The sequence below is a fragment of the Gallus gallus genome, chromosome 9 (genome assembly GCF_016699485.2).
Source record: "Gallus gallus isolate bGalGal1 chromosome 9, bGalGal1.mat.broiler.GRCg7b, whole genome shotgun sequence".
Lineage (NCBI taxonomy): Eukaryota > Metazoa > Chordata > Aves > Galliformes > Phasianidae > Gallus > Gallus gallus.
Window position 1 is genome coordinate 9,592,095 of NC_052540.1, and position 13,619 is coordinate 9,605,713.

Sequence of the window (13,619 nt, forward strand, 5' to 3'; positions counted from 1 at the left end):
GGAGATACGGCCACTTGCAGGCTTTGGTGGCTGTTGACAAGCATCTCAAATTACAGTGACATCTAAATGGCAGATATATGCCCTTTAATAGGTGCAGCAGCACCTATAGATCTGGCTCTGTATTCCCTACCCAGGAGCTAAAGCATGGCCTCTATTCAGCAGCAATTCAACAGCGAGGATGTTTCACTCAGATGCTGACAAAATGCAGATCACATATCTCCAAGGTCCTCAGTTGCCTTTCAGTATTTTGCTTTGGTAAATTGAAAGAGAAATTTATTTACATACTTGCTCTGCGTATAATCCCAGCAGTGCGGCACTGCCAATTTCAGCAGTCATCTTTATTCTGATTATTTAGGAGCTCTGGGACGGCTGCGGGAGCGGCAGTGCAGCTCCACCAGCGGCAGTGCAGCTGGGGCCACTTCTGCTGGCAGTGCGTGTGGCTCATCAGCCCCTGTGCCAGTATTTTAAAGGGGCACGGGGAGATGCTATAAACCTGAAGGAACGCGCCGTTAATGATTTGTGAAACGGAGGCAGCAGTGAGTACCCCAGGGAAGGAAGGGAGATCATTCAGGTTCGGATACAGCGCGTCCTCCAACCTGTCTGCACCAGGCGTGAGGCTGTGATGAGGTCCCAGTCACCAGTTTGTTGGAGAAGCGCTTGCTGGGCTTTCCATGAGAACCAGGAGTCCTCGTGGCCATGCTGGTGCCACATCTCTGCTCACCTCCTCAGCTGGCACCATCCCACCCCCCTGCAGCGCCCATCAGCCCCCCCTTCCTCACCCAAGAACAGCTTGAAGGGTAACTTTACCGCTGTCTGGGTTTATAAATTATTAAAAGTAAATGCTTGGGTGCGATGCCTATGTAGGAATCTATTTGGCCATGTTTTGTGGTACCTTTTTTTTTTTGTTTTTAACCCTTTTGGCCTCATCTGTAGAAAAGAAGGTATTTGCTGTCACCTCTTTTTTTGCATGGGATTGTACAGGCCCTAACATGAGCACACCAATAAGCCATCAAACCAAGGCAAGCCAACAGGTGCAGCTTACTGCAAAGGCTGAAATAAAGGCTGAATCCCTGGATTTTGGCAATGGCTGAGCAGAGGGGGAAGGGCAAAAGACTGGCAGAGGTCAGGCAGCCGCCTCCTGGCTCTGTGCCCCACGGCCTCACACCAGTGCCAGCGAATTCAGGCCACACCAGTGTGGGCCACAGGCAGCCAGGAAAGCCTGGAGGGAGCAGCAAGGAACAGCCATGGCTCAGGGGCTGCAGGCCATGCGTGAACTGCTCCATGGGACATGTGGAAACAGGGGAAAGGCAGGGCAGGGGCACAGAGAGATTTTGGCAGTCAGCAATCTACAGCAATGGTGGCAGGAAAGGCCGAGCCACAGTGCATGGGGCCACGGGTGGGAAGAGTCTGGAGGAGTCTGCATGGAGGAGAGGGGGCAGCAGGGATGAGGAAGGGGAAAACAGAGGCCCATATTCTGAGGAAGCCAAAGCACAGAACAATTTGGGGGTGGTGACAACCCAGGGAGGGCACAGTGAAAAGCAGGCAGAAGGGAAAGGAGAAGCCCTCATCCCCACAGGGGGATCACAGGGCTTCACATCCAACAGCAGCACAGCTGCCAGCCACACACTGCCGTGTGAGGACAATGACATTTCCACTAAGAAGCCAGTTCTGCCTTAACTTACCCAAGGAATCTGAAGTCCAGCTTGTCTCGTAATCTTGTAAATAGCAGAAAATGATAGACAAAACTTTGGGTTGACACATGCCAGGCACTTCCATCTCCGTTCCATTCTATGATCATAAGAATTTGAAGTGAGACCTCAACAAGCCCATCAGCTCTGTGCACCTTTGATTTTACTGCTTTTATTTGTTAAGTAGTTGTGATGATTATTAAATACTTACTTGTTTATTACATTCCCTCCAGAAATGCATTCAGAGATCAGTCACCCCACATCACCCTTACTCCAAGCTAAGGCCACGACTTGCTCAGAGCTCCTGCCCCATGCTCCTGTGAGTTGCACAGATGAGACACTGTGTACTTCATTTGAATTACTTCTGATTTTTAGCAACATAAACAAAAGAAGACTTGTGTATGTAGAGAAGCTGTTTTTAGGGAGAGTACTGAAGACAACGGAATTACAAAAAGGCATGAAGAACCATAGGTGATAAATAAACAATGAATCAATCTTATGTGCATTGGATATCCCCTCAGAATAAGAAAAATTTACTGACAAAATGAACTTTTGACCATCTGTGGTCGAAATTGTTTGCAGAGCATCTCTGCAGCAAGAAAACGGTTTGCAATGTCATCTAGATTTCACAATTTCCAACCACTTCCTTCTCGGGCACTGCGCTGATTAGTGGGAAGTTTTCTAACACATTGCTGTGCTGATGTGAACTGATTTGCTGGCAAACAGCTATGCAGGCAGTAAATACAGATTTACAAACCAGTCAGAGAAGCTGAGGAATCAGCCTCCTGTGTTTGGTAATGTAATGGGGCTCAAATTCCTTCTGAGTTTGTGGGAACCAGAGGGAATGCAGAACCCCCACCAAAGGTACAAGCCTGATGCCATTGACATCTCACACAGGGTTATACAAACTCAAGGATGAAGTCTATAAATATGTAAAACTTCTTCAACCTTAGAAGAGGCAAAAGTACGTTAGCAGAAAATCAACACATCTCAACCGTCCTTCATTAAGCTCCTGCTTAAATTTCAGCACAAGCAACCTCCCATCCAGTAATACAACCAGGCTGTGCTTCACTTAGCACTGTCTGGGAACCTGGTTCAAGCTAAAAGCAAGAGATTGGTTAAACAGACTGATGCTGGCTGGCTGGAGGGGCTCGGTGGCTCCATTGCTTAGAATGCCAATGTCATGTAGCCAGTGTAGTTTGTGCACAAGTGATAAATCTACTTGTAAGATAATTCTGTTATCCATTATGAGATACAATTTGCATTTTCCTTTCAAAAAATGTATTAAACATTGTCTTTTTAAAGTGATTTAAGAGTTGTGTGCGACAATAAGAAACACATCCCCATGCCGAGGGAAGGGATTTGCCAGCTACCGCTGCAGAATGTTAAGCAGAAAATTGCACTCATAAGTCACCCCTGACACTGAAGTTTGAAGAAGAGGGATCTAAATCAGAGGTAACACATAAACAGAAAGGAGAGACGTCATGAATCTTCAGAAGTTTCAGGGCTGAGCTGCTTCTGAATGAAGAATGCATTTAACTATGAACTTGAAGTCTGATATTATTTCTCTGCCCACCATTTCTGTCCTTAAGAGATACTGCCAGATGGAAAATGAGGGGAAAAAAACAACACGTGGTTTATGTAAAATCTGAGTTTCTTGAAAAACAGTTGAAAAAACATGGGCAGCACCAGCCCTACTGCCAGGGTAGGATAATTGCTTTGTTGGAAGATTTTGTGCTCCTTTTCAGACAGGAGTCACCTAAGCTAGAGCAAAAGTAGAAAATACTAACCAGTTTGTACAGAAATATCGTAGTGTGTGGCATGACACTTTAAAAATTCATTGAAGCATCACCGTATTTACCATTCAGTAACCTATTATTCCAAGTGAAAACTTTCAAATTCCACAACATATATCACCAAGTCAGTCACAACTGTGAGGCATGTTGATTTCAACTTGGCACGTCTGTCATTGCTGCTAGCTTACTTCCCTGTTTTAAATCTCACATGTATTAAAATATAACAGCTCCTCAAAGCTATGAGGAATGAAGGCATCTCCCTGGAATTCTAAGATGATCTGTTCGTGGAAATGAAATGCATGAAAACTGATTAAGTCCATACCTAACCAGTCTTCTCAAAATCTCCTGCAGGCTTTGTCCTTATCGTGCATAGGATTACAGAGGGTACAGGGAAAAGGGGAAACAGCATGCTTAGTACAGGAGATAAAAGTACCTGGTCATCACCTTTTATACGTAGAACAAAACAATGTCAAATTCATGGTAAGATGAAAGTGGGATGACATAATAGGCACACGTGAAAGCAGATCGTTCCTTGTTTACATGAGATTTTGCCCCTTTTGTTTTGACAGATTGGCTCTATTACAAGCAATACAAAGGGAAAACAAGTGAAATATGCATTCAAATTAAAATAATAGGAGGAACTGGAATCACATATAGGCCACAAATAAGGCATTAAGGATAGCACATCTTAGACACAAAATCCTTGGAAGAAATTATTCTGCATCACAGCAGTTATTTCCTGGTTGCCTTCTTCAAATGACAGATGTGATATAGGGAGCCAAACGGCAGGCTGCTCTGTAGAATATCAATGCAGTACAATGGGATCTACAAACACAAAGTTTTCAGTGTGTAAATGCTGATTTGAGATCCCTGAAGTCCACGCTGTTGCACTGACCTCTTGTGCTCCAATTTCCATCCCACACAGCTGCCCACGAGAAGCAAGGCCCCGTCCTACCCTGGGCTGCACAGGAAAATCCTCTCACTGTGACTAAGACCACACACTTTCATATCAGAAAGTTGCATTTCCAAGAGCACGTGTGACTTCTGAAAGGTTTTAGAAGTGACCTGCAACTCTTTCTGCTGCAAGTCTCAGTCTCCCAGTGACAGGCTTGCAACACACAGTCATAGTGATGGAACCCTGGAGAAGCATCCAGCCTCTTTGGAAAGCACTCCAAACTTTCCAAAGTTTCCATTTTTTGGCCTCTTCTGACAAGGAACAGGAAGGCCGGTCCAGTGCCACCCACCATGCCCATGGGGACACCTGTGACAGGGAGCCAGTCAAAGCCAAGCAGTGTGGGAAGAAAACTCTTGAACCAAACGCAGCAGAATGGAGCACCATCACCTGGCACCTCTTCCCACCGAGCCAGCTAAGTACACCAGGAACACCGGGGTTTCATAGGGTGACTTTAAAGGCTTGTTTCTAAGGGAGGTTGGTCAAATTACTCAAGAGAAGAAATTAGAGACCCCCTCCATGATAGTTAGAAAATGATTTTGAACGCAGCAGCCATCTGGCCCTGAGCAGGATGCTGTTGCAGTGCCTCACAGTTCTACAGGTGCAGAGGCAGGAGAGGCTGCGGAAATTGCCTATGACTCCTGTGGAGGAATGCAATTAAAAGGCCTTCCATCAACCCCACATTTCTGTTTTGATTTAGTACATCAGTCTTATCCCTCAAAAAAGTAACACAAACACGCTAGGCTAGGGTATGTGAGAGTAAAATAGAGGGCCGCTTTCCTACACCCTGCTCCTTGGGGATTGCTATGGATAAGGCTTACCCTGCTGTAATCCCAAAAACATGAAAAGGAAAAGCTCAGAACTCTCTGTCCTTGTGCCATGCAAGCAGCTTTGCTGCAAGTTACCAGAGGGGAGATTTGGTACTGGCTCTCCCCCTTTACAGCCCCTTCAGCAGTGCCAGGCTGTTCTGATCAGGCACAGCTTTACACTTTCATAGAGCCACACAGATAAAGAAAACAGGTACAAAGATGAATATTTAGGTTTATGTCTATTTTCAGTCATGTTTTATATTTATAAAGTTGAAAATGAGTCAGATCTGGAACCAATAACGTGTGCTCTCTATCTCAACGTGGTGTAAGAAATAAGCTGACCTTAGGACACTGAAGAGACAGTATCCTTTACACACTATTTTTCCAAAGAGATGCAAAAGCCAACCTTCTGGAAAGTGGTGGGGTAAATGAAGCTTTACCATCCATGAAATTAGTGTTACAGCCCTGATACTCATTACCAACACATTTTCTTGAAATTTGCAGTGGTCAGATTTGCAGACAAGAGAGACCACTAGTTGAGATTCTATGTGTTGGCTTCATAGGTTTGAGAACACAAGATACAATTTCCAGGGCATTGTTGCAAATAAATACACTATCATATTTCTTTCTTTTTTTTTTTTTTAAATACAAGAATGTATGCGAAGCCATCGGATGGGATAACTACTTTTAGAAAGATGTCCTGATGGTATTTAACAAATTGCTGGTTCCTCAAAGGCAGATACACGAAGCAAAGAGCATTAAAGAGTTGGCAGTGAAGGTCTGTCATAAATATTGCTTCCACATTCAATAAGGCTTTGATTGTATTTTTCAAACTGGCTGACATTTTTTTGTTAGAACTTGTACAGATCCATAAATTTCACAGGTACTAAGCCAGTGTAAGTGGTTAGACAAATGGGAAGTTTGGGGGAACTCTGTTTTAGAGTCATTTCAGAACACTTTAGAGACATTCATTTGCTCTTCTAATGCATAGAAGGCACATTTAATTACATGTAAATTGAATTTAGGATAAATTGCTAGCCTGAGTATTTAAGGGCTGTGCTGATAGTAGTAAATTCATGGTAAGAACTCAGGAATCTACTCCCCCTGCTACAGTGGTGGGACAACACTCACAAGGCCATCAATGGATCTGCAAAAGCATTCCCTCCAACCACAGAAGTGCTGCAAGCCACCAGCCTGAGGAGCAAGGTTACACTTCTTCCTTTCTTGTGGACACATTCGCAGGTCAAATTCATAGAATCTGATTGTTACCAGAAGCATCTTATGCTGACATTTTGATGTGAACATGCGCTATCTCTGTTGTAAAGGACGCGTTCCAAGCAATCTTGACTTCATGTTTGTATGTCAAACACTCCAAAGGGGCAACAATACAACTATGTCAACATGCTGAGACTTTGCAAGAAGGAAACAATAGGAAGCTGTAACTTGGGGACAAAATAGGGCAGTTACAAAGGCTACAGACCACCATCTTCATTAATGTTTCATTCAGGCATTAAACACTACAGTTCTGGTAGAGCAGTGTCATTCTGAGATACTATTACCCTGATGTAATACCAGATGCAGTTTTTCATCAACTGAAATGCTTGTGAGAAGCGAAGAAGAAGAGAGATATCTGATCCAAAATGTACAGGGGTAGATTCGTTAAAAAAGTGTGTCAAAGGTTCATCCTGCTCTTCCTTGGTGAAGAAATTCCCAACTAGGAACACTTCATTGATAATTTTGCATCTGGAATCTGTGATAATTTTGCATCGATGGAATCTGATTTCCATTCTTGTCTTCATCCGTGGTACCAGCAGCTTCAGTTTCTCTGTAAGATGCTAATGCAGTAGAATGACAAGGCAGAAGATATAGCACCAGCAACAGAAGAATGCAAAGGATGCTGAGACCTTTCAGCAGTGATCACCCCTCAAACCATTTTATGATTGAGGAATGAAAACTAAATCTTCTGCTGACAAACTAATTGTGTTGGCAGCTTCTGCATGCCAAAATCATCCACATTGCATTAGGCTATTTTTTCATTCCACAACAGCTACGCACATTTTTTGTTAACATGTGCAACTTGTTTCTGGCTCATATTCCAGCCAGATGTACTTCAAATTGGTTCAAATCCGTGTAAGTCAATAAAAAGCTGAGATGAAGATCAAAACAGTCACGCTCTGATTTCCTTGAGCAGTGGTGGACTGACATCCATGTACAATCATATGCATGAGTACATGAATTTTCTCACGTGGAAACAAGAACAGAGTCCAAAATTTAAGACACAAATTCAGATTACTGTTCATGTATGTACCGCTCCCAGGAGGTGAAAGAGAAGTAATAGCCAGCTTCGTAGGAGATCTCTGTTCTGCTGCAAGGGTCTATCTTTGAATTGAACAAGACTCGTACATAGGAAAAGAAACAAAACAAAAAATCTAGACTGATGGGCATCTCTTTCAGGAGACAGCATTGCCTCTGGATTGATAAACAGGATCTCTCTGGATCTGTGGGACTGTAGCAAAAAGCACGGGGTCACGGAACTAGAGCAGATTGTTTCCCTCAGATTCTTCCTGGCCTGTTATTGAAGCAAGCACAGCAGACCAGCTTATTTTCCTAAATGATTAACTTTGTGCCTTTTCTGCTCAGCACATCAGATAAAGAAGTTTATTCTGTTAGCGTATTTATTTACATTCCTTTGCTGAAGATCTCACCAAACAAAGCCTATTTGATGATTTATTCTTTGCTAGAGGGGAAGCTTATTTACAATAATCATCTTATCATAAACTTCTTAAAAGGAGGATTCAAAACTGGAATTCATAATAACTGAGAAAGCTGACTTTTCCAGAGAGGTCATTTTTGTTACCCATTTTGTGCTGCAGAAGGAATGACACCAACTGAGCCCAGATGGGGCTGGATGTGGCACAACCACTTTGAAGTTCTGTTTGTTTTCACTGGCTGACCCAGTCAGCATCGGAAGGGATCACCTTCACCTAATTGGAGCTCTTCCAAATGATGAGGGGAAAGAACAGAGAATATAAAGAATTCAGAAGCTGAGTCCCACAAAGGGTGATCTGCAGCACAGAAATTGCACAAGAGGGGTCACTTCCAGCGAAAGCAGAAAGTGAAGAGTTAGGAATTACAAAGACAGCTTCTGAGTGAGCCCCTCGCATGTCCATTGATGAGAAGGACCTTGAGAGGGCGGAGAGTACTTGGCCCACCAACATGCAGCTATTTCAGGCAGCAGCAGAATTCAGATTGCTCTGACTCTGAACTCGGGCCAGTCCCATTTCCCTGATAAGATGCTTAAGATGGACATAAAGGTGACTCAGAGTCAAATCTGCTTCATGCCATTCCTTCTGACCCTGCAGAGTCACATAGTGTTGGCAAATATGCAGCCAAAGTCAGAAAGGAGGACAAACTTGTAAAAAGGAGAAAAGAGCAGTTCAAAGTACTGGTCTTTGGGCTCCACATCTCTCATTTGGCATGAGCTAAGTGCTCTGCCCTTCTCTCACCGCTTACCTGCTTGTACAGAGCACTTCACAGCAGTAACAGGCTCCAAGAGATAAAGCGTACTTTAAACAAACAAACAATTCACCACACAATTTTGTTGCAAAAGAGTGAACACCATAGACCCATGCATCACTTTCACAGTAGCCAAAAGGTTTGCAGAGAGGGCTTGAGCACACACTGGACTGTCCGAAGGCTCCTATTTCTTAGGAACATGTATGAGCTCATTAGATCTCAGTAATACATTCTTTAACTACACATAGCTGGGAAAAGCCTGAGAGACCCAACTTTCCTTCTTTTGCCTCCTTTTAAGTGCCAGGACCAAGAGAGCACAGACAAACAGCAGACCTCAGCCCAACCACCACTGGGTAGCATATGAAGTTTGGAGACATGGCAGCAGTGAAAGGAAAAGAGATTCCCAAAGCTGGTGGAGCCCTCATAGCAAGTGGGCTGGAGGCACCCAAAGGGAGGCTGCACTGGATCTGCTTGGCTGCAAGGAAGGCGCACATCTCTTCCCACTGTGACATGCAGAAGCTTTGCAACAGTGGGCAATGTGAGAAAGGAATCAGAGACATTTGAGGCAGAGAAGGATAGCCACGTGAAGGGGCAGAGTTTCCTGTACTCATAACTCCAGCAACCCAAGTGAGGAGGACCTGTTTAATTCGTCTTAGCCTTCCACACACAGAAAAATATGCAGTGGTGTTGCATTTATTTCTCTTGAGGTGTCCATTGCTATCATAAGAGAAACCATATATCTTCAGGAATGTCTTATCTGCTCAGACCTTTCTCAGCTAAGATCTGCTGGAGGAAAGCCAAGAAATGATGCTGAGATAGGATGAAAACATCAATGCTGCAATTGAAGCTTCACCTCATGAGACTTTGCTCTTTCCAATTCTCATTTTCCTCACAGCAGCACACTTATCAGCTACACTTGCAGTAGAGGGAAGTACAGTGAGGTCAGACTGGTGGCTTTGGTGCAGGGTTCATCCCGGCAGAGTGCCTCAGGCCTCCTTCAGGTGCCCAGAAATCACCAGTGCCCCCAGAGCTCCTGACTGCGTGCCACTTGATCTTCACTGACAGGAGCAGCATGAGCTGAGAACAAATGCAGCTGATGAAGGCTTGCAACAGGCGCTCACACCCTGCACCCTCCACCCACTTCACCAGCACAACAGTTCAGATTGTCATTGTGCCTTCCCAGCAGCACCCAATGCCTACCACACATCAGGGCCTTCCCAGTAGCACCACAAGCTGGGCTGAACATCAGGGCTTCTCCTCCAGCCACACGCACCCGAAGGACAGCTACACAGCCGCTTTAGAGCTCACACAGGGCACATGCAAATGCCCAAAGCACATGCTTTGGAGATGAGATCTAAAGAGAAGCTGAAGCTTTAATTTTTCGCAGGGGTTGCACTGGTATGCTTTAAGGATGAAAATGAATATGCATTTAGTCAACATACATTTTCTAACTGTTTGGCTTAACTGTTCTCCTTGGATGTTGCAATTGGCCACATGGACAAGGCTACCATCTCCAACATTTTGGACTTCCTCCAGAATCTATGTGAATCATGACATTTTCCTGATAGAAGATGTGTCACAGCTCTGAACTATAGCTGCAAGTTTCCACTATGCCAAGTGGCACAGAGTAAATGTCCATGCTGCTGCAGGAAAATATTCAGGGATGTTCTCCTACTCCCAGAGGTATTAGGAAGAAAAATGGCCACACTCGGGGAAAAGCCTGAGAGACACAAGCACTGGAAGTCAGTGACAAGCCCTGAGACTTGTCCCCAGCTGCAGAAGAGCTGGAGGCCATCGGCCCATTGAAAACACACACAGAGACCCCTTTCTGCATCTGGATGAGTTGTAGAAAAAATAAGGAAAATGTGGAGTATCTTAATAGCAGGTGGTTTTTGCTATACTGATGTATTTGTTCTCTATACAGAAACAAATAAATAAATAAATAAACAAAGAACATCCTCTGCTTTAGGAAGAGGATATGGAATAACCAGTATCTCGTGTCCCCATGCACGTCTGTCCTCAGAATGATATGTTGTGGCACTGTAACCAACTTGTTCTAGCAGCTTCCGAGCTGGGATGAAATCTCAGGACGGCTTTATGCCCTCTGGGCTGTAGGGCTGCTCCATCTTAGCAAGCAGTGCAGCGCCTCACAAACATCTCTGAAGTGCAAAGATACAGGCACAGAGCATGCAGAACATGTCATCAGAGTTCAATAAAGCAAACTGGAAGGAGGAAAAGTAATTTTCAAAGCACAGTTCACAGGAAACACAGGATAATTTACAGATGCTAGAGGCTTCAAGCTGACAGTTCCTTACAAATTACTTATCTTTCAGGTCAGTCACTTGAGAGAAATACAGAATGGCCAAGAATCACTACAAAGGGGTGATTTGTATGCAGAAGGGCTACTGCTCATTGCAACATCTCTCTTGTAAAATATGGTGCATGAGTATGTACGTTCCCTAGAACGACCAAGTTGCTTATTTCCATACTTTGCAAAGATTTGTAGTTTTTCTTCAAAGATAAATCAATTTTAATTTCACCACTGAAAGGGCCAAAAACTCTGAAGTACGAGTATTTGTTTTCTGTATGATTAGCAAATCAGTCGTAACTCAAATGTATTTGCCCCTGTTCAACAAAATATATGAAAAATGGCATTCTTTCTGACAGTGTCATTTTGCCAGAGGTTCTTAAAGCACATCTGGAATTCACTTGGAAGTCACCATAACCAAAAGTTTTCATAATTGGAATAAAGAAAAAGAATGAAAAAAGCTAGCCTGACAGCCAACAGATGCAAATCCACAACCCTTATCCCAACAAACTGTGCCTGAAGAATGCAAGGGAGGCACAAATCTAGTGATTTTACTAAAACCATTTACTACAGGTTTTACTTCCAGGTTTACTACACTCTCCACCTGAAAACAGGTATTAGTTTTAGAACTAAACAAAACAGAGCTTTTCATTGTATGTCATCCTAAATATAGCCAAATACGGATTTGAACCTGAACTTTCTCCTTCTGCCATTCCTTAAACCTAAGCCATAGAAGCCTTGTCACTCCTTTTCACCTTACACTGAAAGCTCAGATACATTACTTCACCAGAAATATCACATAATTCTCCATTTCTGCCATTCTCCAGGCTAACCTCTGTCAAAACAACCTATCTTGTCAATAAAGCCCCTGGTTTTTTTTTTAGTTTTCAGACTATTAACAGCTGAAATATCCTCAGGCGTTATTTACAGCACATGATACACTCATGTACTTTCAAATTTATAGACAACATTTTCAAATGAAGAAAAACAAAAGAAACAGCAGCAATCTCCACTTGATAACATTTATTCAGTATTTTCTGAAATAAGCGAGAATTTTAAGAAGACCATAAGCAATCAAATACAGCCACAAATAAACCATACTGATCCTAAATTAGAAGCACTATGAGAAATACACAATATTTCATGAAACAATACTGTACATCAACAAACAACTCAAACCATATGCTTAGGTTACTCACAATATAAAAAACTCCAACCTTTAAAGAAAAATATAGATTCAGTCCAATTGTAGGATCTAATCCTGTGTCCACTGAAGTCAATGGAAGTTTTTTCATCGATTTCAATGCTTAAAGGATCGTGCCCTTACTTTGCCTCAAGAGGCACTTTAATTATTATACAAGGCCTAGCCTGAATACTATTACAAAAAAGTCAAACATCAACTCAAGAGTATGTTCCAGCAACTTTCAGGAAATAATGGAGAAATAGGCTATCTATCCATGCACGGAATAAGGCAAAAGCTAATTCATTCAGATTAGGAATAATAATTTTTACTAGTTTCTTCTTCACAACACAAACATTTTAGACTTTTTTAATTAATGGATATATTATATATCATATTATGCTTCACATTTTTCCTACCTCTACTGAGAAAGCTGGCACTGACATGTCATAAAGAACTCCTCATTAATTATTGTTTTCTGTTCTGTAACAAGCACAAGAAACTCATCTGGGTTTAGTAATAGTGTCTACCAAGAAAAAAGCACACACTATCATAAGCTTATAGTTTATAGAGCTCAAGGTACATTAAAATGTAATTCATGAAGTTCACAAATTCTGTTTTAAAATATTTTTCCAAACTAAAAGCTGCAGAAAATTGGTTCTTAAATATTCTACAGAAAATTCTGAAGCATCTAATGGTTTTAAATTACTTATGCTTTCTTCTTAAAAATATTTAAATTAGGTTAGTAGCCCATCCTTTTGAAAAATAATCCAAAAAAGATACACTAGGTTACAAATCTTTTGTCTTAATCAGTGTAACCAAAGGTTTGTCATCAGGGCTGTAATCTTCGTAAGCAATGGGGGTTGCATCATACATTGCAGGTCGGGATTTCTTGCCAAACCTGGAAACAAAAGAAAGGTTTCGTGACAAATGGGAGTATGAACACATTAATGGCAACAACCCACTGAGATATGGTATGCTGTCAGCAACAACCCAAAGGGCCTAGGTAAATCCTAAATTATACTGCAACATGCCAGAAGTCCAGATGCTTACCTATCTGAACTGGAACTTTAAAAATAAATGCATCCACTCATTGTTATTAATTATAATTATTAACAAATAATAACAGTAGTCATAATGATAATGCAATAAACAGATTCCATATCAAAGGAATTCTGCAGGAATTCAGCTGCTGAGTTCAGCAGTACCAGAATCTGAGAAGACTGTAGAAGTCTGTAGAAGTTGAGAGTGAAGCTAACAGACTTTTATTTTAGATTTGTTCATTGTGAAGCCTTCTCTAATAACCTATGTTAAGGTTAGGTCATATATACTGACCAAAACAAAACAAACAGAAAACACACAAATCACAG

General features: G+C 42.4%; 1 protein-coding gene across 1 annotated transcript in view; it reads right to left on the bottom strand.

The window, feature by feature from the left end:
- Positions 1-12,077: 12,077 nt before the first annotated feature.
- The window catches only part of DNER (delta/notch like EGF repeat containing), a 106,718-nt gene continuing 105,176 nt past the window's right edge, over positions 12,078-13,619 (bottom strand). Inside the window, exon 13 of the mRNA XM_422604.8 lies at positions 12,078-13,150. Coding sequence (XP_422604.3) covers positions 13,039-13,150 — 112 coding nt within the window. The 3' untranslated portion in view covers positions 12,078-13,038. The remainder of the gene's footprint in view (positions 13,151-13,619) is intronic.